We start from the raw sequence: 26593 nt of genomic DNA, 5'->3' as shown, positions 1-26593 counted from the left end.
AACTCCAAGTCAACCACACTTCTGTGAAATCAAACTGTCCACTTAGGAAGCAACACTGACAATACATTTCACATGCTGTTGTGCAAATGGAATAGACAACAGGTGGAAATTATAGGCAATTAGCAAGACACCCCCAATAAAGGAGTGGTTCTGCAGGTGGTGACCACAGATCACTTCTCAGTTCCTATGCTTCCTGGCTGATGTTTTGGTCACTTTTGAATGCTGGCGGTGCTTTCACTCTAGTGGTAGCATGAGACGGAGTCTACAACCCACACAAGTGGCTCAGGTAGTGCAGCTCATCCAGGATGGCACATCAATGCGAGCTGTGGCAAGAAGGTTTGCTGTGTCTGTCAGCGTAGTGTCCAGAGCATGGAGGCGCTACCAGGAGACAGGCCAGTACATCAGGAGACGTGGAGGAACAACCCAGCAGCAGGACCGCTACCTCCACCTTTGTGCAAGGAGGAGCACTGCCAGAGCCCTGCAAAATGACCTCCAGCAGGCCACAAATGTGCATGTGTCTGCTCAAACGGTCAGAAACAGTCTCCATGAGGGTGGTATGAGGGCACGATGTCCACAGGTGGGGGTTGTGCTTACAGCCCAACACCGTGCAGGACGTTTGGCATTTGCCAGAGAACACCAAGATTGGCAAATTGGCCACTGGCGCCCTGTGCTCTTCACAGATGAAAGCAGGTTCACACTGAGCACATGTGACAGACGTGACAGAGTCTGGAGACGCCGTGGAGAACGTTCTGCTGCCTGCAACATCCTCCAGCATGACCGATTTGGCGGTGGGTCAGTCATGGTGTGGGGTGGCATTTCTGCTCGCCAGAGGTAGCCTGACTGCCATTAGGTACCGAGATGAGATCCTCAGACCCCTTGTGAGACCACATGCTGGTGCGGTTGGCCCTGGGTTCCTCCTAATGCAAGACAATGTCATGCAAGACAATGTCCACCTCATGTGGCTGGAGTGTATCAGCAGTTCCTGCAAGAGGAAGGCAATGATGCTATGGACTGGCCCGCCCGTTCCCCAGACCTGAATCCAATTGAGCACATCTGGGACATCATGTCCCGCTCCATCCACCAACTCCACGTTGCACCACAGACTGTCCAGGAGTTGGCGGATGCTTTAGTCCAGGTCTGGGAGGAGATCCCTCAGGAGACCATCCACCACCTCATCAGGAGCATGCCCAGACGTTGTAGGGAGGTCATACAGGCACGTGGAGGCCACACACACTACTGAGCCTCATTTTGACTTGTTTTAAGGACATTACATTAAAGTTGGATCAGCCTGTAGTGTGGTTTTCCACTTTAATTTTGAGTGTGACTCCAAATCCAGACCTCCATGGGTTGATAAATTTGATTTCCATTGATCATTTTTGTGTGATTTTGTTGTCAGTACATTCAACTATGTAAAGAAAAAAGTATTTAATAAGAATATTTCATTCATTCAGATCTAGGATGTGTTATTTTAGTGTTCCCTTTATTTTTTTTGGAGCAGTGTTTAACAAACTCCAGCAAACTTTGAGTTGATCATCATCGTTTATTTTCCCATTATATATTTTTTTATTTCACCTTTATTTAACTAGGCAAGTCAGTTAAGAACAAATTCTTATTTTCAATGGCGGCCTTGGAACAGTGGGTTAACTGCCTTGTTCAGGGCCAGAACGACAGACTTTTTACATCATTATAATGATGCTATAGAGTTCCAATCTCTCCTGACTCTCCCCCTCCTACTCTCTCTCCTGCTCAGTACTAGAGTTTGGTTCCTGACTCTCCCCCTCCTACTCTCTCTCTCCTGCTCAGTACTAGAGTTTGGTTCTTGACTCTCCCCCTCCTACTCTCTCTCTCCTGCTCAGTACTAGAGTTTGGTTCCTGACTCTCCCCCTCCTACTCTCTCTCCCTGCTTCTGAGAGCCGGTGCCATGATGCCGTTGGATGTGGATCTTCAGATGGACTATGCGATTGAAACACTTCTCACACTGCTGGCATTTGGAGCGCATGTGGGCCCTGAGGTGTTTCTTTTCAGTGAACGAGCGTTGGCACAGCTGGCACGTGTGGGGTCTCTGCCTACTGTGGACGAATGTATGTTTCTGTAGGTGTTTAAACTGGAAGAAACGTTTGTCGCAGATGTCACAAATATATCTCTTTGGACCTCTGTGGCTCTGAAGGTGTCTGTCCCGTAGATTAATGTTCTTGAATCTTTCTGAGCATTCTGAGCACTGATAAGGATGCCGATGGTTCTCCTCGTGGATAAGCTTGTCCTCTTTGGTCCTGAATGGCACGAGGCAGAACTTACATGGGTAAACGCAGCCTTTCTGGTGGAGATGTCTGTGACACTTCAGACCCTGTTCACTCAGACAGCGTTTACCACAGTCTAGACAGCAGAGCTTCTTGATCTTGTACGCACACAAATTATCCTCCTTAAAGTGACGCTTGTGCTCTCTCTCCTCCTCTTTCTCCTGCGCCGCCCCACAGTTTGTCTCCCGGCTCTCCTGCTCCTGAGAGCCGGGGCCATGATAGAGTTGGATGTGGTTCTTCAGACTGACGCTGTAATTGAAAAACTTCTCACACTGATGGCACTTGAAAGGCCTCTCCCCTGTGTGGAGGCGCATGTGGGACTTGAGGTGGCTCGGCTGGGCATACGAGCGTCGGCACAGCTGGCACTTGTGGGGCTTCTGGCCACTGTGGACGGCTGTCGTTGGACCTCTGTGGCTCTGAAGGTGTCTGTTCCGTAGTCTAATGTTCTTGAATCTTTCTGAGCATTCTGAGCAATGATAAGGATGCCGATGGTTCTCCTCGTGGGTAAACTTGTCCTGTTTGGTCCTGAATGGCTTGAGACAGAACTTACATGGGTAAACGCAGCCTTTCTGATGGAGACGTCTGTGACTCCACAGACCCTGCTCACTCAGACCGTGTTTACCACAATCTCGACAGCGGAGCTTCTTAATCTTGTACACACACAAATTATCCTTCTTGATGTGACGCTTGGCGCAGTCTGTACAGAGAAACCTATGAGGTTGTGTGTTGTGTTCACGTCGTACATGTTCCTTGAAGCTGGCCAGGTCCTCGAACTGCATGTAGAATCGGTCAAATCCAACAGCTTGTTGGACCTCACTCACACACACACCACAGGCGTACAGCTTCTTATGGCGCTGTGTGGTGCAGGCGAGTACAGGCTCGGCTACACAGTCAGTGCACCACTCCACAAGTCTCTCTTCTTTCTCTATTCCGCTCTGACAATTATCAACGTTGGCCTTTTCTGTTAGACCAGAGGAACCTGCCGTTTCCAAATCCTCAGAAGAATCAGAGTCCATTACAATGTCTTCCTCGTCAGACGGCTCCCACTCGGTCTCATCTGATCTCTCATCTGATCTCTCATCTGATCTCTGCTTTCCCCTTTTCCTCCGAGGACAGACTTCTTCATCATAGTCACACATCTCCTCAGTGATTTCCATCGTCAACGAACAACTGTCATCCTGGTCTCTGTCCTTACATGGTTCCTCACGAAAACAAACAAAAACACATTTTACTATCAGCATGTCTGCATCATTCTCTAAAAAGGTTCTGTGATGATGTCACTGAGGTAAATAACTAAATACCCACCTCTCCATCCAGTAGCTCTGTCTCTCTTTCACCAGAGGTTTCCTCAGCAACAAAAGGCTGGCTCATCCACTTCCTGGTGTGACTGCATATTGGGCACATCTGAATGACAGAGAAGCTCCTCTGTTGACCCTGCAAGCTGACCTTGCACTCAAATCCACACCTCCTACACAACCGGAAGAGCTGCAGGAGACAGTCTCTGTTCACACACAGGTCACCACTCCTGTGGATGGAGGTGAAGTGACAATTAACAAAATGGTGCTCATCACAAAGTGCTGTTAATGTAAAAGCCACTTAAGACTAAATAAAAACAAAACGCAACAATTTCAAAGATTTTACAGAGTTGAAGTTCATATAAGGAAATCAGTCAATTTTAAATAAATAAATGAGGTCCTAATCTATGGATTTTACATGACTGGGAATACAGATATGCATCTGTTGGTCACAGACAGCTATAAAAACAAAAAAAGTAGGGGCAGAGTTGATCAGGCTGTTGATTTTGGCCTGTGGAATGTTGTCCCACTCCTCTTCAATGGCTGTGCGAAGTTGCTGAATATTAGTGAGAACGGGAGCACGCTGTTGAACACGTAGATCCAGAGCATTCCAAACATGCTCAATGGGTGACATGTCTGGTGAGTATGCAGGGCCATGGAATAACTGGGACATTTTCAGCTTCCAGGAATTGTGTACAGATCATAGCGACATGGGGCCGTGCATTATTATCTTAGCGGTAACTGGAACATGCCGTCATACACATCGATCCAGAGCATCCCAAACATGCTCAATGGGTGACTGCTGGTGAGTATGGTTGGAAGAGATGGAGACCCGCACACTGTCGAAAAAAAGGAATAAATCCAAAACTGACGCTTGAATGCAAAATAAAGATGTTGATCATGTGACATATGCAATTATCATTGAAGTAAAAGCCAGGTGTGTGTTCCAACGATTTACACTGATGATGGCCTGAGGCCGAAATATTTGTGTTTTGTTTTCACCTTTTCATTTATGCACTTGTTGGACGTCCTGGATCTTTCATTTATGCACTTGTTGGACGTCCTGCCAAATTCTCTAAAACGACGGAGGCGGCTTATGGTAGAGAAATTAACATTACATTCTCTGGCAACAGCGCTGGTGGACATTCCTGCAGTCAGCATGCCTATTGCAACGCTACCTCAACTTGAGACATCTGTGGTATTGTGTTGTGTGACAAAACTGCACACTTTAACGTGGCCTTTTATTGTCCCCAGCACAAGGTACACCTGTGTAATGATCATGCTGTTTAATCAGCTTCTTCATATGCCACACCTGTCAGGTGGATGGATTATCTTGGCAAAAGGAGAAATGCTCACTAACAGGGAGGTAAACAAATTTGGGCACAAAATTAGAGAGAAATATGTTTTTTTGTGCGTATGGAACATTTCTGGGATCTTTTATTTCAGCACATGAAACACGGGACATTTTACATGTTTTATATTTTTGTTCAGTGTAGTTTTAAGAAAAGATGGTTGTCTCAAAAGGTAGTGAGTTCCCGGTTATGTTACGATCCCCTTTAGACATGTTGATGTATTTCCTGTATGTGGAATCATCAGTGAAAGTGAATGTGGACTTACTCAGGAGAAACATCGACGCGGGTTCCATGAGGACGTGTTTGCACAGCTGTGGAAAATGAGATACATTGTTTCACGCTGATATTTTGCCCAGGGTTCACTGTGAACACATTAATAAACAATTATATTATTTAAAAGGTGTAAGGTACAATGCCTTCGGAAAGTATTCAGACCCCTTGACTTTTTCCACATTTTGTTACATTACTTATTCTATATCTACTTTTTTTCAGCAATCTACACACTATACCCCATAATGACAAAGCAAGAGAGCTGGCCGCCCGGCCAAACAGAGCAATCGGGGGAGAATGGCCTCAGTCAGGGAGATGACCAAGAACCTGATGGTCACTCTGACAGAGCTCTAGAGTTCCTCTGTGGAGATGGGAGTACCTTCCAGAAGGACAACCATCTCTGCACCACTCCACCAATCAGGCCTTTATGGTAGAGTGCCCAGACGGAAGCCACTCCTCAGTAAAATGCACATGACAGCCCGCTTGGAGTTTACCAAAAGGTACCTATAGACTCTCAGACCATGAGAAACAAGATTCTCTGGTCTGATCAAAACAAGATTGAACTCTTTGGCCTGAATGTCTGGAGGAAACGTGGCACCATCCCTATGGTGAAGCATAGGTGGCAGCATCATGCTGTGGTGATGTTTTTCAGCGGCAGGGACTGGTAGACTAGTCAGCATTGAGGCAAAGATGAACGGAGGAAAATACAGAGAAATCCTTGATGAAAACCTGCTCCAGAGAACTCAGGACCTCAGACTGGGGCAAAGGTTCAATCTTCTAACAGGACAATGACCCTAATCACATGGACAAGACAACGCAGGAGTGGCTTTCGGACAAGTCTCTGAATGTCCTTGAGTGGCCCAGCCAGAGCCCTAACTTGAACCCGATCTCTGGAGAGACCTAAAAATAGCTGTGCAGCGACACTCCCCATCCAACCTGACAGAGCTTGAGAAGATGTGCAGAGAAGAATGGGAGAAGCTCCTCAAATACAGGGGTGCAAAGCTTGTAGCGTCATAGGGGCGGCAGATAACCAAGTGGTTAGAGCGTTGGGTCAGTAACCGAAAGGTTGCTGGATCGAATCCCTGAGCTGACAAGGTAAAAATCTGTCGTTCTGCTGTAATTGCTGCCAAAGGTGCTTCCTCAAAGTACTGAGTAAAGGGTCTGAATACTTGTGTAAATGTGACATTTTGTAATCTAAAAACGTGTTTTTCCATTATGAATATAGTTATTGACGAGGGGGAAAAAAACATTTTAAAACACATTTTAGAATAAGGCTGTAATGTAACAAAATGTGGAAAAAGTCAATGGGTCTGAATACTTAACGAATGCACTGTATTGTAAAGACGTGTGTGTTGCATGGTATACCGGTAACTTCAAAAAGGTAGGATTCATATTGGGCTAACTATATAAAACAATCTCTTTCTGGTGCTCCTGACAGGGGGAGAGAGGGAGGTGTGTGTTTTGATAGTTGTCACGATCATTTTTTTTTCCTACCCTCATGGAGTGTCAGCACATGTGTGGATTTTATTTTGGAATACTTCCTGTTAACAATGTTAACAAAGCCTCCAGGACTTCTTTATCAGTGCATTTCCCGAAAAGAAAACTCCTGACGGGCATTTTCAGTATCATTCAATAGATTTTCACCGTCTATTATCCGAACTACTCTTTTCAAAAGCTGGCTTTGAAATACATTCAAATATAAAGCCTGCAGAGATCAAATGGTGATTAAATGCATTAATGATATCAATTTGGTCAGTAATAGGGCCAGAATCTAAATCAATTTATTGGGGGGAGTGAAGAGGAGACACAACCCTTCAGTGATTTTAACAGCCAAAATGTAGCCGAGTTCCCTGTACATTCAGATAGTGATAATCAACATGATAATCTGATTTATTTAACCACTTTGACGCACAGATTTCTCAATTGCCTAAAAGACTGCCAGTCTGGGCCACGAGTCAGTGAATCTAGCTTTGGCCCAGGCAGCATCTCTGTTGTGTATGACTTCAGATAGCTCTGGACTGAACCAAGGGCAAGACTGATTTTTAATTCTCTGTTTTTTTTAAAGGGAGCACGTTAATCTACAACACAGTTGAAAACCTTTGAGAAGTGGTTCAGAGCCAACTCTGGGTCAGGTATAGGTGTAATGCAATCAAAGTCACCAAAATAAAAGGTCTTAAAAAAAAAAAAGGGCCTATCAATTGAAATCTTAAAAATTCCTTTTTGATAAAACGAGGTTTGGATCGAGGCATCCGTATATACCTGACACATACAATGGGACAGCGGTCACTAATATCCAAAGCAAATACCCCACTCCCAGCATATTTCTCTGGAGTATTTGTAAATATGAAGTCAATCGAAGTCAATTTTGTAGGGGCCTTTATGTTTGGACTCGTGGGCTTTGTAATCAGCTGGGTCAAATTTAGATTAGTACAAATATCATTTAAACAGCATCCTGCATTCCCCATGCAAGATTAAAATCTCTGGCGATCAACACCTCTGGGGTAGTAAAAATGGCAATTAAATCAGTGAGTTAGTTTAGTACAGATGGTGGACGATAAGATTCCTATAACTGTTATTTTTTAGTTTAAACCCAACTGAAGACTTAAAGCCAACAATTAATATAGTTTAGGACTGTTGGTAGCCTTTAACAGAGACACAGAAAGAAGATTCCTTGTGTAAATATCAACACAACCACCTCTTTGCCTTTCCTACCAGCCCTAAACACATTGCAACCATCCATAGAAACACCACCACCGTTGCCTTTCCTACCAGCCCTAAACACATTGTAACCATCCATAGAAACACCACCACCGTTGCCTTTCCTACCAGCCCTAAACACATTGTAACCATCCATAGAAACACCACCACCGTTACCTTTCCTACCAGCCCTAAACACATTGTAACCATCCATAGAAACCTCAGAGTGCAGGGTTTTATCAGTTAACCAGGTCTCAGATACTATTAAAAAATATCAGGGTCTGCCTGAGAGGCCCAGATCTTGACATGATCCATTGTAGGTAATAAACTACGAATATTAAAATGTAAAAATGTCAAACCTTTTCTGCATTTAAAATCATACAGAGTTTCAATACAAGTCAGATTACTTTGAGATTTCAGAACAACAGGAGACTCAAAGATTGAATTATACCAATTAGGAAAATAACACAAAGTCGGAATAGCAATGACATTTCTCTGGTTAGCACCATTAGGCATGTCACCACTTTCAGATACAACATGTGGAACTCTCATAGAGACCAAAGAGGACATGGTAAAAACTAGAGGTCGCCCGATTTATGATTTTTCAACGCAGATACCGATACCGAATGGAGGACCAAAAAAGCCGATACCGATTAATTGGCAGATTTAAAAAAAATAATAATAATGTATTTGTAATAATGACAATTACAACAGTACTGAATGAACACTTATTTTAACTTAATATAATACATCAATAAAATCAATTTAGCCTCAAGTAAATAATGAAACATGTTCAATTTGGTTTAAATAATGCAAAAACAAAGTGTTGGAGAAGAAAGTAAAAGTGCTGTGGTGGTTCCTTTTAACACGAGTCTTCAATATTCCCAGGGAAGAAGTTTTAGGTTGTAGTTATTATAGGAATTATAGGACTATAACTATTTATAGGAATTATAGGACTATTTCCCTCTATACCATTTGTATTTCATTAACCTTTGACTTTCTTATAGGCACTTTAGTATTGCCAGTGTAACAGCATAGCTGCCAGTGTAACTCACTCCTCCCTGAGCTCGAACCAGCAACACAATGACAACAGCCACCATCGAAGCAGCGTTACCCATGCATAGCAAGGGGAACAACTACTAGAAGGCTCAGAGCGAGTGACGTTTGAAACGCTATTAGCGAGCGCTAACTAGCTAGCCATTTCACTTCGGTCACACCAGCCTCATCTCGGGAGTTGATAGGCTTGAAATCATAAAAAGCTCAATGCTTGACACACAACGAAGAGCTGCTGGCAAAACGCACAAAAGGGCTGTTTGAATGAATGTTTACACCCCTGCTTCTGCCAACCACCGCTCAGTCAGATACTTGTATGCTTGTATGCTGTCAGATTATATGCAACGCAGGACACGCTAGATAATATCTAGTAATATCATCAACCATGTGTAGTTAACTAGTGATTATGATTGATTGTTTTTTATAAGATAAGTTTAATGCTAGCTAGCAACTTACTTTGGCTTACTGCATTCGCGTAACAGGCAGTCTCCTTGTGGAGTGCAACGAGAGAGAGGCAGGTCGTTATTGCGTTGGACTAGTTAACTGTAAGGTTGCAAGATTGGATCCCCCGAGCTGACAAGGTGAAAATCTGTCGTTCTGCCCCTGAACGAGGCAGTTAACCCACCGTTCCTAGGCCGTCATTGAAAATAAGAATGTGTTCTTAACTGACTTGCCTAGTTAAATAAAGGTATAAATAAATAAATAAATATATATTTTTTTTTTAAATCGGCGCCCAAAAATACCGATTTCCAATTGTTATTAAAACTTGAAATCGGCCATTCCGATTAATCGGTCGACCTCTAGTAAAAACTGACTTACATGTAATGTTAATATTGTCCTCACGTCAATTTAGTTGACCAACTGAAGAGTAGGTTTCATGCAGTGTTGTCTCCTGACTGACACAATGACATACAGATCATTATGTAGTGTTGTCCCCTGACTAACACAATGACATACAGATCATTATGTAGTGTTGTCCCGACTGACACAATGACATACAGATCATTGTGTAGTGTTGTCTCCTGACTGACACAATGACATACAGATCATTGTGTAGTGTTGTCTCCTGACTGACACAATGACATACAGATCATTATGTAGTGTTGTCCCCTAGCTGACACAATGACATACAGATCATTATGTAGTGTTGTCTCCTGACTGACACAATGACATACAGATCATTATGTAGTGTTGTCCCCTGACTGACACAATGACATACAGATCATTGTGTAGTGTTGTCTCCTGACTGACACAATGACATACAGATCATTGTGTAGTGTTGTCTCCTGACTGACACAATGACATACAGATCATTATGTAGTGTTGTCCCGACTGACATACATATCATTATGTAGTGTTATCCCCTGACTGACACAATGACATACAGATCATTATGTAGTGTTGTCCCCTGACTGACACAATGACATACAGATCATTGTGTAGTGTTGTCTCCTGACTGACACAATGACATACAGATCATTATGTAGTGTTGTCCCCTGACTGACACAATGACATACAGATCATTATGTAGTGTTGTCCCCTGACTGACACAATGACATACAGATCATTATGTAGTATTGTCTCCTGACTGATACAATGACATACAGATATTATGTAGTGTTGTCTCCTGACTGACACAATGACATACAGATCATTATGTAGTGTTGTCCCCTGACTGACATACAGATCATTATGTAGTGTTGTCTCCTGACTGACACAATGACATACAGATCATTATGTAGTGTTGTCTCCTGACTGACATACAGATCATTATGTAGTGTTGTCTCCTGACTGACATACAGATCATTATGTAGTGTTGTCTCCTGACTGACATACAGATCATTATGTAGTGTTGTCTCCTGACTGACACAATGACATACCGATCATTGTGTAGTGTTGTCTCCTGACTGACACAATGACATACAGATCATTATGTAGTGTTGTCTCCTAGCTGACACAATGACATACAGATCATTATGTAGTGTTGTCTCCTAGCTGACACAATGACATACAGATCATTATGTAGTGTTGTCTCCTGACTGACACAATGACATACAGATCATTATGTAGTGTTGTCCCCTGACTGACACAATGACATACAGATCATTATGTAGTGTTGTCTCCTGACTGACACAATGACATACAGATCATTATGTAGTGTTGTCTCCTAGCTGACACAATGACATACAGATCATTATGTAGTGTTGTCTCCTAGCTGACACAATGACATACAGATCATTATGTAGTGTTGTCCCCTAGCTGACACAATGACATACAGATCATTATGTAGTGTTGTCCCCTAGCTGACACAATGACATACAGATCATTATGTAGTGTTGTCCCCTAGCTGACACAATGACATACAGATCATTATGTAGTGTTGTCTCCTGACTGACACAATGACATACAGATCATTATGTAGTGTTGTCTCCTGACTGACATACAGATCATTATGTAGTGTTGTCCCCTGACTGACACAATGACATACAGATCATTATGTAGTGTTGTCTCCTGACTGACACAATGACATACAGATCATTATGCAGTGTATATTCCTTCCTCCCATTCCTCCAGCTAAATCACAGGTAGGCCTTTGCAAATATGAACAAATTAGCCCTTCCATGCAGTATTCAGTATACAGTGTGAAGTTACATTTAAAACGTGTTGTATTCAATAGAAGTGTGAATATCAGTGCCAGGTTTTTCATTTAGCACGTTCGCGTAACGTTTAGGAAACGGGAACAAGCGTCCGAGGGACAGGGCGAACAGGAGTCTTTGCCACTGAATTTCTCCCCTGTGATACTTGGCCTGTTATCGTATCATTAGTAGAATGTTGCTATCGTGACAACACTACTAACGAATATCATTAGTTAAATTGTTTCACAAACCTTTATTTTTCCTTTGCGCTTTGAAGAACTTCTTCGCAGAGAGCTGTGTGGACAGATCTGGAGTCAATTTCAATCATTCTGAACATCATAAAATAGTTAGTCCTCAACCAAACCCCCTTGATATACCCTCCTTCCCTGATAGCCTCTCCCTCCCTCCCTCCCTGATAGCCTCTCCCTCCCTCCCTCCCTGATAGCCTCTCCCACCTTCCTTCCCTCCCTCCCTACTTGATACCCCTTCCCTCCTTCCTTCCTTCCTTGATACCCCCCCTTCCTTCCCTCCCTGATACCCTCTCCCTCCCTCCCTCCCTGATACCCTCTCCCTCCCTCCCTCCCTCCCTGATACACCCTCCCTCCTTCCCTCCCTGATACACCCTCCCTCCTTCCCTCCCTGATACACCCTCCCTCCCTGATACACCCTCCCTCCCTGATACACCCTCCCTCCCTCTGTATAGTAATGACCAGTTACAACTGTCTACTGATTTGGTTGCATTCCAGATATTCATTCCATCAAAAAATCTCACCCGTTTTCCCTGTTTCTGCTGGACTGACTTCCTGTACGCAGTCTTGTTCTCCTTTTCATCCTCATCATCCTCATCTTCATCCTGCTCCCTGGAGAACTGCCAGAACTCCTCATCCGTCAGCGCAGCGGCATCTTCATCGTCACTGCCCGGCAACACAACAGTAGTCTCTGCTACACTCTCTCCAGACCAACCGGTATCGCCATCCTCCAGTGGCAAAGGTGGCACCTGTATACATGTAGAACATACGTGCAGTTATTAACCAGTGCAATGGAAAGAACCAATGGAATAGTCCCAAAAGTGCAAACTGAAAAGTGCAAACTAAAAATGGAGCACTTCTCAGTCACTGTCAACGGGTCTAAAAATAGCTACTTGGGTTGTGACGATACCAGTATCGCGATACTCCGAGGTATCGTGGCAAGGAAACAAAAGATTGAAGCGGTTTTAATTTTCCTGAGGAAATCAGTCCTAATGTTGGAAATATTATTATGTTGTCACTAAGAGTCAGATGTTTATTTTCCAAGCTATAGCACACATTTTGATATAAAGCAGGTTTTAAAAGGACCAAAGAGTTTGGCATGCTTCGTGTTTTCTTTCGGGGAAAATAAATAAATAATCATATATCTCGATATCGCCACAACCCTAAAACCACCATTCTAGTAAAGTATAGTATACATAAAGTATAGTCATGATGGAAGGGTCTGTCTGCTGAAACGACTGGGGAAGAATACACTGTGGATTAATGCTACAACTATATACAGGGCCTTCAGAAAGCATTCATACCCGATGACTTATTCTACATTTTGTTGTGTTACAGCCTGATTTCAAAATGGATTACATTGATTTATTCTACATTTTGTTGTGTTACAGCCTGATTTCAAAATGGATTACATTGATTTATTCTACATTTTGTTGTGTTACAGCCTGATTTCAAAATGGATTACATTGATTTATTCTACATTTTGTTGTGTTACAGCCTGATTTCAAAATGGATTACATTGATTTATTCTACATTTTGTTGTGTTACAGCCTGATTTCAAAATGGATTACATTGATTTATTCTACATTTTGTTGTGTTACAGCCTGATTTCAAAATGGATTACATTGATTTATTCTACATTTTGTTGTGTTACAGCCTGATTTCAAAATGGATTACATTGATTTATTCTACATTTTGTTGTGTTACAGCCTGATTTCAAAATGGATTACATTGATTTATTCTACATTTTGTTGTGTTACAGCCTGATTTAAAAATGGATTACATTGATTTATTCTACATTTTGTTGTGTTACAGCCTGATTTCAAAATGGATTACATTGATTTATTCTACATTTTGTTGTGTTACAGCCTGATTTCAAAATGGATTACATTGATTTATTCTACATTTTGTTGTGTTACAGCCTGATTTCAAAATGGATTACATTGATTTATTCTACATTTTGTTGTGTTACAGCCTGATTTCAAAATGGATTACATTGATTTATTCTACATTTTGTTGTGTTACAGCCTGATTTCAAAATGGATTACATTGATTTATTCTACATTTTGTTGTGTTACAGCCTGATTTCAAAATGGATTACATTGATTTATTCTACATTTTGTTGTGTTACAGCCTGATTTCAAAATGGATTACATTGATTTATTCTACATTTTGTTGTGTTACAGCCTGATTTCAAAATGGATTACATTGATTTATTCTACATTTTGTTGTGTTACAGCCTGATTTCAAAATGGATTACATTGATTTATTCTACATTTTGTTGTGTTACAGCCTGATTTCAAAATGGATTACATTGATTTATTCTACATTTTGTTGTGTTACAGCCTGATTTCAAAATGGATTACATTGATTTATTCTACATTTTGTTGTGTTACAGCCTGATTTCAAAATGGATTACATTGATTTATTCTACATTTTGTTGTGTTACAGCCTGATTTCAAAATGGATTACATTGATTTATTCTACATTTTGTTGTGTTACAGCCTGATTTCAAAATGGATTACATTGATTTATTCTACATTTTGTTGTGTTACAGCCTGATTTCAAAATGGATTACATTGATTTATTCTACATTTTGTTGTGTTACAGCCTGATTTCAAAATGGATTACATTGATTTATTCTACATTTTGTTGTGTTACAGCCTGATTTCAAAATGGATTACATTGATTTATTCTACATTTTGTTGTGTTACAGCCTGATTTCAAAATGGATTACATTGATTTATTCTACATTTTGTTGTGTTACAGCCTGATTTCAAAATGGATTACATTGATTTATTCTACATTTTGTTGTGTTACAGCCTGATTTCAAAATGGATTACATTGATTTATTCTACATTTTGTTGTGTTACAGCCTGATTTCAAAATGGATTACATTGATTTATTCTACATTTTGTTGTGTTACAGCCTGATTTCAAAATGGATTACATTGATTTATTCTACATTTTGTTGTGTTACAGCCTGATTTCAAAATGGATTACATTGATTTATTCTACATTTTGTTGTGTTACAGCCTGATTTCAAAATGGATTACATTGATTTATTCTACATTTTGTTGTGTTACAGCCTGATTTCAAAATGGATTACATTGATTTATTCTACATTTTGTTGTGTTACAGCCTGATTTCAAAATGGATTACATTGATTTATTCTACATTTTGTTGTGTTACAGCCTGATTTCAAAATGGATTACATTGATTTATTCTACATTTTGTTGTGTTACAGCCTGATTTCAAAATGGATTACATTGATTTATTCTACATTTTGTTGTGTTACAGCCTGATTTCAAAATGGATTACATTGATTTATTCTACATTTTGTTGTGTTACAGCCTGATTTCAAAATGGATTACATTGATTTATTCTACATTTTGTTGTGTTACAGCCTGATTTCAAAATGGATTACATTGATTTATTCTACATTTTGTTGTGTTACAGCCTGATTTCAAAATGGATTACATTGATTTATTCTACATTTTGTTGTGTTACAGCCTGATTTCAAAATGGATTACATTGATTTATTCTACATTTTGTTGTGTTACAGCCTGATTTCAAAATGGATTACATTGATTTATTCTACATTTTGTTGTGTTACAGCCTGATTTCAAAATGGATTACATTGATTTTCTCTCACCCATCTACACACAATCCCTCAAAGACTAATTGAAAACACGTTTTTAGAAATGTTTGCAAATTTAGTGAAAATAAGATGAAGAAATCTAATTTACACTTGTACACACCTCTGAGTCAATACATGTTAGAATCACCTTTGGCAACAATTACAGCTGTGAGTCTTTCTGGGTAAGTCTCTAAGACAGGGATGTCAAACTCCTTCCATGGAAGGCTGAGTGTCTGCTGGTTTTTGGTTTCTTCTTTTAATGTGTCCAATTAAGACCTATATAGTTCCTATCTAATCGGTGACCATAATTAATAAATTAAGTACAAGGGAGGAGTGAAAACCCAGACACTCAGCCCTCTGTGGATTGAGTTGGACACCGGGCTCTAAGAGCTTTGGACACCTGGATTGTACAATATTTGTACATTATGTTATTTTTAATTCTTCAAACTCTTTCAAATTGGTTGTTGATATTTGCTAGAAAGCCATTTTCAAGTCTTGCCATAGATTTTCAAGACGATTTAAGTAAAAACTGTAACTAGGCCACTCGGGAACATTCAAATGTTGTCTTGGTAACCAACTGGCCTTGTGTTTTACGTTATTGTCCTGCTGAAAGGTGAATTCATCTCCCAGTGTCTGTTGGAAAGCAGACTTAACCATGTTTCCTCTAGGATTTTGCCTGTGCTTAGCTCCATTCCGTTTCCCTTTTATCCTAAAAAAAACTCCCTTGTCCTTGACGATGACAAGCATTCCCATAACATGATGCAGCCACCACTATGCTTGAAAATGTGAAGTGGTACTCAGTAATGTGTTGTATTGGATTTGCCCCAAACATAACATTTGTATTCAGGACATAAAGTTAATTTAATTGCAATATTTTTGGCAGTTTTACTTTAGTGCCTTATTGCAAATAGGATGCATGTTTTAGAATGTTTTATTCTGTACAGGCTTCCTTTTTTCACTCTGTCAATTAGGTTCGTATTGTGGAGTAACTACAATGTTGTTGATCCATCCTCAGGTTTCTCCGATCACAGCCATTAAACTCTAACTGTTTTAAAGTCACCATTGGCCTCATGGTGAAATCCCACCATCCAAAGTGTAATTAATAACTTCACCATGCTCAAAGGGATATTCAATGTCAATTTATTTTTATTTTTTTACCCATCTACCAACAGGTGCCCTTCTTCGCGAGGCATTGGAAAACCTCCCTGGTCTTTGTGGTTGAATCTGTGCTTGAAATTCACTTCTCGACTGATGAACCTTACAGATAATTGTATGTGTGGGGTACAGAGATGAGGGACCTTACAGTATGTGTGGGGTACAGAGATGAGGGACCTTACAGATAATTGTATGTGTGGGATACAGAGATGAGGGACCTTACAGATAATTGTATGTTTTGGGGTACAGAGATGAGGGACCTTACAGATAATTGTATGTGTGGGGTACAGAGATGAGGGACCTTACAGATAATTGTATGTGTGGGGTACAGAGATGAGGGACCTTACAGATAATTGTATGTGTGGGGTTCAGAGATGAGGGACCTTACAGTATGTGTGGGGTACAGAGATGAGGGACCTTACAGTATGTGTGGGGTACAGAGATGAGGGACCTTACAGATAATTGTATGTGTGGGGTACAGAGATGAGGGACCTTACAGATAATTGTATGTGTGGGGTTCAGAGATGAGGGACCTTACAGTATGTGTGGGGTCCAGAGATGAGGGACCTTACAGTATGTGTGGGGTACAGAGATGAGGGACCTTACAGATAATTGTATGTGTGGGGTACAGAGATGAGGGACCTTACAGATAATTGTATGTGTGGGGTACAGAGATGAGGGACCTTACAGTATGTGTGGGGTACAGAGATGAGGGACCTTACAGTATGTGTGGGGTACAGAGATGAGGGACCTTACAGTATGTGTGGGGTCCAGAGATGAGGGACCTTACAGTATGTGTGGGGTCCAGAGATGAGGGACCTTACAGATAATTGTATGTGTGGGGTACAGAGATGAGGTAGTCATTCAAAAATCATGTTAAACACTATTATTGGACACAGGGTGAGTCCATGCAACTTATTATGTGACTTGTTAAAAGCACATTTTTACTCTTGAACTTATTTAGGCTTTCCATAACAAAAGGGTTTGAATACTCAAAAACATAATTCCACCTTGACATAATGAGGTATCGTGTGTAGGCTAGTGACACACAATCTTAATTGAATCCATTTTAAATTCAGGCTGTAACACTACAAAATGTAGAGACCAAAAAAAATTCAAGGGGTGTGAATACTTTCTTCAGACACTGTATGTAGTCACATTTAGGAAAACATACCGAATGGTAATCTCTACTCACCATTGAATGGGCTGGGCTGGTCAGTAGGCTTATTGGTTGGTCTTCAACTGCGGTTCGGGTATGGCAGGCAGCTAAGTCTTTATCATAAGACAGTGTAATGTCTCTCCTCTTCGTTAAGCTACTGTGACTTGAAACGCAAACTCCCATTTTTGCAAGCTTGTTTTGGCATCTCGTCCTGGTTCGTCGTTGCCGTAGCAACATTGAGGTCCTGTACACGGCTGCACACATATTCTTTGAACGAGCCCTGAGTAATAAGGCACCAGCCATGGCCACCATAGAACTTTTTGCTGATTTGGTTGAGTTTGGATTCAAGCCCGCTGTAGCTGAACTAGTGGATAGAAACCGGAAGAAGGTCGGAGCCGAGTTCCTCCACTCATCGGTCACAGTGGTCCAGTTGAAGGTTTTAATTGAAAGGGGACTAGTCTGACGTAATACTGAGTTGAAACGCATAGAAACTAAAGTGACGCATTCTTTAGTTACCAGCTTCAGCACTTCCTCCAACATGGCGTGGCCCAGGCCAGGGATTGCCATTAGGTTTTTAGGGATAGCTTTGAAACGACCTCGCGCTAAATTATCTGCAACTGTCTCCCAAGGTCCGGTAAGTACTCTTGTTCGTAGCGATAGGCCGACACGAAGACTGACCTACATTAGAATAAAAAGAGCCATAAGAAAATGTGTAGTTGCGTATTTTCCATCCACACAGAACAGACAAAAGGTAAAAAGGATTGTGGCTGGAATTTGTCATTTAATAGATTTTTTGTGGAGCGATGGGTAACGATGCTTCGTGGGTGACTGTTGTTGATGTGTGCAGAGGGTCCCTGGTTCGCGCCCGGGTATGGGCGAGGGGACGGTCTAAAGTTATACTGTTACAGTGTTACTGTTACTTACTTTTGCTTCTTTATAAGTTTGATACCGTCGGGATCCTGATGATGTTGTTGTCTGCCAACTAGCAAGTCTGCCAACTGCACTCTAAAATGAGAGGAACAAAGGGAGGGGGGAATTTTCACAACAACACAAGCTGTCATTTTCCATGCATGCTACCATGTGTCAAGAATATTCGACCTGCAACACAACAACTGTATATTCTAAGAAGGGTTGCAAACTTCTGGGAACTTTCCCCAATTCTCTGGGTTTCCAGAAAATCAGAATTCCAGAAGGTGGAAGATTTACAGAATCAAGAGGGAGAAGAAGCAGAAAATCCTGGAAACCTCATACCGGGATTTCTGGAAAACCTGGGAATTTTCTACCATAATTCTTAGCATATTATTGGGGACTCATTGCAAATGCATTTACACAAGAGGTTGCTGTCTGACCTTCACAGTCTGTGTTGAAAAAGCAACAGGAACTACAGCAGGTTGTTGGACCACCGATGTTGACATCTGGGATGCTGCTCCTGTTGTTGTTGTACCAGGCTCACATTTTGGTTTGGCACCAAGTCTGCCAACTGCACTCTACAATGGGGACAAGAGAAAAGGAGGGAGAGTTGTGATAACACAGCGGACATTCTCCATGCATGCTACCATGGTTTACTCAGATCACACCTGCAACACTGCAACTCCAGGGTGTATCACAACCGGCCGTGATTAGGAGTCCCATATGGCGGCGCACAATTGGCCCTGGTTCATCTGGGTTTGGCCGGGGTAGGCCGTCAGTGTAAATAAGAATTTGTTCTCAACTGACTTACCTAGTTAAATAAAGGTTAAATAATTGTTTCTTTTTTTAACACTGTATTCTAAGCATATTTTTAGAGGAATGGTGGCAAATGCATATGAGCAAGAGGGTGTAGGGTTAAAGTTGTCCCTGGAAGCTGATATTTCCTAAGTTATACATTTTCCACAATTATGGTTAAGGTTAAGATTGGGGAAGCTGATTAGGGTTGGGCAGTATACAGATCCTCTAACCGTCTTTCTCTCATCCCGGGATTTACGGTTTTACCGGCTTAGTACACATGCAGGAAAAAAAACTAAATAAAAGCACATAATAAATATCTTACTGCGTTTTGTAAACACAAATCTAAAATTCTTCTTATTGTACAATGAACAAGAATATTAACGCAAAATGTAACAATTTAAAAGATTTCACTGAGTTACAGTTCATATACAGTGGGGCAAAAAAGTATTTAGTGAGCCACCAATTGTGCAAGTTCTCCCACTTAAAAAGACGAGAGAGGCCTGTAATTTTCATCATAGGTACACTTCAACTATGACAGACAAAATGAGAGAAAAGAAATCCAGAAAATCACATTGTAGGATTTTTTATGAATTTATTTGCAAATTATGGTGGAAAATAAGTATTTGGTCACCTACAAACAAGCAAGATTTCTGGCTCTCACAGACCTGTAACAACTTCTTTAAGAGGCTCCTCTGACCTCCATTCGTTACCTGTATTAATGGCACCTGTTTGAACTTGTTATCAGTATAAAAGACACCTGTCCACAACCTCAAACAGTCACACTCCAAACTCTGCTATGGCCAAGACCAAAGAGCTGTCAAAGGACACCAGAAACAAAATTGTAGACCTGCACCAGGCTGGGAAGACTGAATCTGCAATAGGTAAGCAGCTTGGTTTGAAGAAATCGAATGTGGGAGCAATTATTAGGAAATGGAAGACATACAAGACCACTGATAATCTCCCTCGATCTGGGGCTCCACGCAAGATCTCACCCGTGGGGTCAAAATGATCACAAGAACGGTGAGCAAAAATCCCAGAACCACACGGTGGGACCTAGTGAATGACCTGCAGAGAGATGGGACCAAAGTAACAAAGCCTACCATCAGTAACACACTACGCCGCCAGGGACTCAAATCCTGCAGTGCCAGACGTGTCCCCCTGCTTAAGCCAGTACATGTCCAGGCCCGTCTGAAGTTTGCTAGAGAGCATTTGGATGATCCAGAAGAAGATTGGGAGAATGGTTTCATCTGACCATATGACAAAATATAACTTTTTGGTAAAAACTCAACTTGTCGTGTTTGGAGGACAAAGAATGCTGAGTTGCATCCAAAGAACACCATACCTACTGTGAAGCATGGGGGTGGAAACATCATGCTTTGGGACAAGGACGACTGATCCGTGTAAAGGAAAGAATGAATGAAGGGCATTGAAGATGAAACGTGGCTGGGTCTTTCAGCATGACAATGATCCTAAACACACTGCCCGGGCAACGAAGGAGTGGCTTCGTAAGAAGCATTTCAAGGTCATGGAGTGGCCTAGCCAGTCTCCAGATCTCAACCCCATAGAAAATCTTTGGAGGGAGTTGAAAGTCTGTGTTGCCCAGTAACAGCCCCAAAACATCACTGCTCTAGAGGAGATCTGCATGGAGGAATGGGCCAAAATACCAGCAACAGTGTGTGAAAACCTTGTGAAGACTTACAGAAAACGTTTGACCTCTGTCATTGCCAACAAAGGGTATATAACAAAGTATTGAGATTAACTTTTGTTATTGACCAAATACTTATTTTCCACCATAATTTGCAAATAAATTCATTAAAAATCCTACATTTTGTCTGTCATAGTTGAAGTGTACCTATGATGAAAATTACAGGCCTCATATTTTTAAGTGGGAGAACTTGCACAATTGGTGGCTGACTGAATACTTTTTCGCCCCACTGTATATGAACTGTAACTCAGTCAAATCTTTTAAATGGTTAGGTTGCTGTCTGACCTTCACAGTCTGTGTTGAAAAAGCAACAGGAACTACAGCAGGTTGTTGGACCACTGATGTTGACATCCGGGATGCTGCTCCTGTTGTTGTTGTACCAGGCTCACATTTTGGTTTGGCACCAAGTCTGCCAACTGCATTCTACAATGGGGACAAGAGAAAAAGGAGGGAGAGATGTCGTACATCATTTTCATCATTTTCTGACTCAAATAAGATTCCCTCAAGGTTGCTCTGATGTCCAAAAAATGTCAAATCAAAATGTTGTAATATGTAATTTTTAAGTTTAAACTATCTACTGTCCAAAATGACTTATTAGTTTTGTCATGGAAATAAATGTATTTCCTGTTACCAAGGCATTTCCGCTTTCTATGCCTTTAGTTTTCTATGTGGACCAATTTATCTTTGAAATCGGAAAAGCTATCGAAGGACTGTTCCATAAGGTTGCGTTTTTAGGAAGTGATATTGGTTAATGTAGAATACGTTTCATTTTCTTCCATATTGTTATAGTTTTCTTAACTATGAAGTTGTTAATGTTCTTAGCTTTATCCTTTGAAAACAGACACGTGAAAAGATTCTGGGGGTGAGAATGAGCATGTTCAACATGTACCCATTGGTCCACGTTAGTGCATTTAACTATACTGTATGCAGCAAGTAAAAGCCCTGGGTGGAGAGCTGATACAAGTCTGGGAGGTTAAACCCATCTTCAATATGTACCCATTGTTCCACGTTAGTGCATTTAACTATACTGTATGCAGCAAGTAAAAGCCCTGGGTGGAGAACTGATACAAGTCTGGGAGGTTAAACCCATCTTCAATATGTACCCATTGTTCCACGTTAGTGCATTTAACTATACTGTATGCAGCAAGTAAAAGCCCTGGGTGGAGAGCTGATACAAGTCTGGGAGGTTAAACCCATCTTCAATATGTACCCATTGTTCCACGTTAGTGCATTTAACTATACTGTATGCAGCAAGTAAAAGCCCTGGGTGGAGAACTGATACAAGTCTGGGAGGTTAAACCCATCTTCAATATGTACCCATTGTTCCACGTTAGTGCATTTAACTATACTGTATGCAGCAAGTAAAAGCCCTGGGTGGAGAGCTGATACAATTCTGAAAGGTTAAACCCATCTTCAAACTTAGGAAGATTTATAAAAAATGTTTTATTCTATGCATTTGATTGGCCCATATAAATATGACCAAGTATACTTTTTAAAGAATGTCTTTGATGGGGTAGTTGGCAATATCTCAAATAAATACTAAACCTTTGTCAGCCATGCCATTATGAAGAGGTTGAATTTGACCTGTAAGATTATTACATTTAATTAGATCTGCTTTCATATTGTTGAGTAATGGAATAAAGTTCTGTATGTTGTCACTTATTAAACATCCTAAGTATTTAAAAAAAAATTGTGCTCCACTTAAAGGATTGCTGTAGATTGTGAGTTATTATTTTTTATGTTTCCTATTGCCCTTATTTCAGTTTTTCACTGTGCATTCTATGCATATTTTTGGGCAATTCATTGCAAATGCATATACACAAGAATCTGCAGTCTGACCTTCACAGTCTGTGTTGAAAAAGCAACAGGAACTACAGCAGGTTGTTGGACCACCGATGTTGACATCTGGGATGCTGCTCCTGTTGTTGTTGTACCAGGCTCACATTTTGGTTTGGCACCAAGTCTGCCAACTGCACTCTACAATGGGGACAATAGAAAAAGGAGGGAGAGTTGTGATAACACAGCGGACATTCTCCATGCATGCTACTGTAAAAATACCACGCTGCTTGCTTAGTGAGTACCGCTTCCCCCTAATTCAGGGGGAAGTCAGGACCTCTTCCTCACGAACACGTGGTCGCCTTTGTGATGCGTTACAATCCATGCGCCACCAAAAAAGGCCTTCTTCAACGGAGCAAGGGGTGACACTACAGGATTAGGAGTGAGTTTCGCAGTTCCCCATATGCTACACTGCCATGCTTTAAGGATATCAGACCTGCAACAACACTGTTCATTTTAAGCATATTATTGGGGGACGTATTGCAAATGCATACGAGCAAGAGGTTGCTGTCTGACCTTCACAGTCTGTGTTGAAAAAGCAACAGGAACTACAGCAGGTTGTTGGACCACCGATGTTGACATCTGGGATGCTGCTCCTGTTGTTGTTGTACCAGGCTCACATTTTGGTTTGGCACCAAGTCTGCCAACTGCACTCTACAATGGGGACAAGAGAAAAGGAGGGAGAGATGTCATAACATTCTCCATGTGTGCAACCCATAGAGATTGTATATTAAATTACTAGAGGGGCTGTGTCATAAACCTTCAAAGTTTCAGAATGGTATGATAATAGAAGCCATTTTGGGGAGAAATCCAAACCAGTCTAATAGGAATGAACGCAGTCAAGGCCGTGCTACAGTGGGGCAAAAAAGTATTTAGTCAGCCACCAATTGTGCAAGTTCTCCCACTTAAAAAGATGAGGCCTGTAATTTTCATCATAGGTACACTTCAACTATGACAGACAAAATGAGAAAAAAATCCAGAAAATCACATTGTAGGATTTTTTATGAATTTATTTGCAAATTATGGTGGAAAATAAGTATTTGGTCAATAACAAAAGTTTCTCAATACTTTTATATACCATTTGTTGGCAATGACAGAGGTCAAACGTTTTCTGTAAGTCTTCACAAGGTTTTCACACACTGTTGCTGGTATTTTGGCCCATTCCTCCATGCAGATCTCCCCTAGAGCAGTGATGTTTGCGTGGAGCCCCCTCGATCTGGGACTCCACGCAAGATCTCACCCCGTGTGGTCAAAATGATCACAAGAACGGTGAGCAAAAATCCCAGAACCACACGGGGGGACCTAGTGAATGACCTGCAGAGAGCTGGGACCAAAGTAACAAAGCCTACCATCAGTAACACGCTACGCCGCCAGGGACTCAAATCCTGCAGTGCCAGACGTGTCCCCCTGCTTAAGCCAGTACATGTCCAGGCCCTGGAGGAATGGGCCAAAATACCAGCAACAGTGTGTGAAAACCTTGTGAAGACTTACAGAAAACATTTGACCTCTGTCATTGCCAACAAAGGGTATATAACAAAGTATTGCGATAAACTTTTGTTATTGACCAAATACTTATTTTCCACCATAATTTGCAAATAAATTCATAAAAAATCCTACAATGTGATTTTCTGGATTTTTTTTTCTCATTTTGTCTGTCATAGTTTAAGTGTACCTATGATGAAAATTACAGGCCTCTCTCATCTTTTTAAGTGGGAGAACTTGCACAATTGGTGGCTGACTAAATACTTTTTTGCCCCACTGAAAAATGACGTTGGTGACCAAATGCTCATGTCTCCGCCCTAACAATGGGAGTTGTTGTCCCAAAAGCAACAAGCTTAGGTTCAAAAATAAGCCCATAGGCATTGGGTTTACATGCATTCTGGGCAGATTGAGGCGAGTGAAACCTCTCGTTTAGCCACTTCCTCTCTGGTATAGTTGTGGATTGACTGCATTGTTGGCACATTTGGCAATTAATTTGAAAAGATGTGTGCAATGATTCCATTGAAACTGGCAGGCTAAATCTTAATGCTACAGCATACAATTACATTATAGACGATTCTGTGTTTCCAACTTTGTGGCAACAGTTTGGGAAAGGCCCTTTCCTGTTTCAGCATGACAATGCCCTAGAACATGAAGGGAGGTCCATACAGAAATGGTTTGTCGAGATCGGTGTGGAAGAACTTGACTGGCCTTCACAGAGCCCTGACCTCAACTCTATTGAACACCTTTGGGATGAATTGGAACGCCGGCTGCGACCCAGGTCTAATCGCCCCACATCAATGATCGACCTCATTAATGCTCTTGTGGCTGAATGGAAGCAAGTCCCTGCTGCAATGTTCCAGCATCTAGTGGAAAACCTTCCCTAGAAGAGTGGAGGCTGTTATAGCAGCAATGTTCCAACATCTAGTGGAAAACCTTCTCCAGAAGAGTGGAGGCTGTTATAGCAGCAATGTTCCATCATCTAGTGGAAAACCTTCCCCAGAAGAGTGGAGGCTGTTATAGCAGCAATGTTCCAACATCTAGTGGAAAACCTTCCCCAGAAGAGTGGAGGCTGTTATACCGGGAAAAAAAATCAACTCTGTATTAAGCACCATGATTTTGGAATGAGATGTTCAACAAGCAGGTGTCCACATACTTTTGACAATGTAATGTAGTTTGTCCATTCTGGTGTTCTAATTCCTAATTGTATGATGCTAAAAGTTTAAGCATATGTATCAGACCTGCATCACAACACTGCACTAGTATATTTGCAAGTACTACATTGCAAGCGTTGTAGTTGATAAACCGCGCTGGCATGTTTGATTATGAAAACTATGACACAGATGATACATTTTCATTGGACCAAAATACTGGGAAATTGAGTCTTTGGGGGGAAAAAAATAAACAAAACTTGTATGTTTAGCAAGCCGAATTTTCCGTAATGGGAGCACTAACGTCCCGTTTTGGTGGAAAGGTTTCTCAGGGGATTTCGCAAACCTACCAGAAACATTTCACTTCCGGCCGCATTCAAATGTTTTCTGTGTGGCTGAATTCTCTTCAAAATGTAATCATTCCATGGAAATATGGTGGGAATCGCGGTGGATTTGAGCTTTTTCTTATGTTTGGCGCCCATCGTCTCTGCCATCAAATCCTTTTCATATTCCTCTGGTCTGAAGTGGTGTTCACACACTAAGAAATATTTATGCCTTTCCATTGGTAAATTTACATCCTTTTGTATGGCTGCTAACCATCGTCTGCATCTTTGCACATCATTCGCCGGCAAGCAATGATAAAGAATATCTTCATCTTCCTGTGTGTTACAACCCGGTACAGCACACCAACCCACCATTATCACCGTGCTATCAAGTCAGTTTTAGTCGACTCTCTTTGGTAAACTAACGTTAACGAGCCGACCTTTCGGGTAGTCTCACTCTGTAGACGTGAGGCCTGTCACATTAATAATGTTTCAGCATAGGTCTGCACAGATACAACACAACGATATTATAAGGGATATAAATATCTGAACGCAAACATCCGTTTGGTATACTCAGAGACGGAACTGTGC

The 26593-nt window shown here is 41.3% G+C and overlaps 1 protein-coding gene across 1 annotated transcript; it reads right to left on the bottom strand.

The window, feature by feature from the left end:
• Positions 1-1377: 1377 nt before the first annotated feature.
• LOC110530811 lies at positions 1378-26593 on the bottom strand. The gene is made up of 12 exons (XM_036986566.1): positions 26030-26593; positions 23566-23703; positions 23053-23190; positions 21499-21636; positions 19151-19288; positions 18726-18806; positions 17838-18479; positions 12373-12597; positions 11852-11894; positions 5210-5255; positions 3603-3822; positions 1378-3499 (listed from the first exon to the last, which is right to left on the bottom strand). The coding sequence occupies exons 1-12, from the start codon at positions 26375-26377 to the stop codon at positions 1859-1861; spliced, it is 3798 nt and encodes a 1265-aa protein (XP_036842461.1). The 5' UTR covers positions 26378-26593; the 3' UTR covers positions 1378-1858.

This window comes from Oncorhynchus mykiss, chromosome 8 (genome assembly GCF_013265735.2).
Source record: "Oncorhynchus mykiss isolate Arlee chromosome 8, USDA_OmykA_1.1, whole genome shotgun sequence".
Classification (NCBI taxonomy): domain Eukaryota; kingdom Metazoa; phylum Chordata; class Actinopteri; order Salmoniformes; family Salmonidae; genus Oncorhynchus; species Oncorhynchus mykiss.
This window is presented reverse-complemented; position numbering and strand designations above follow the sequence as displayed.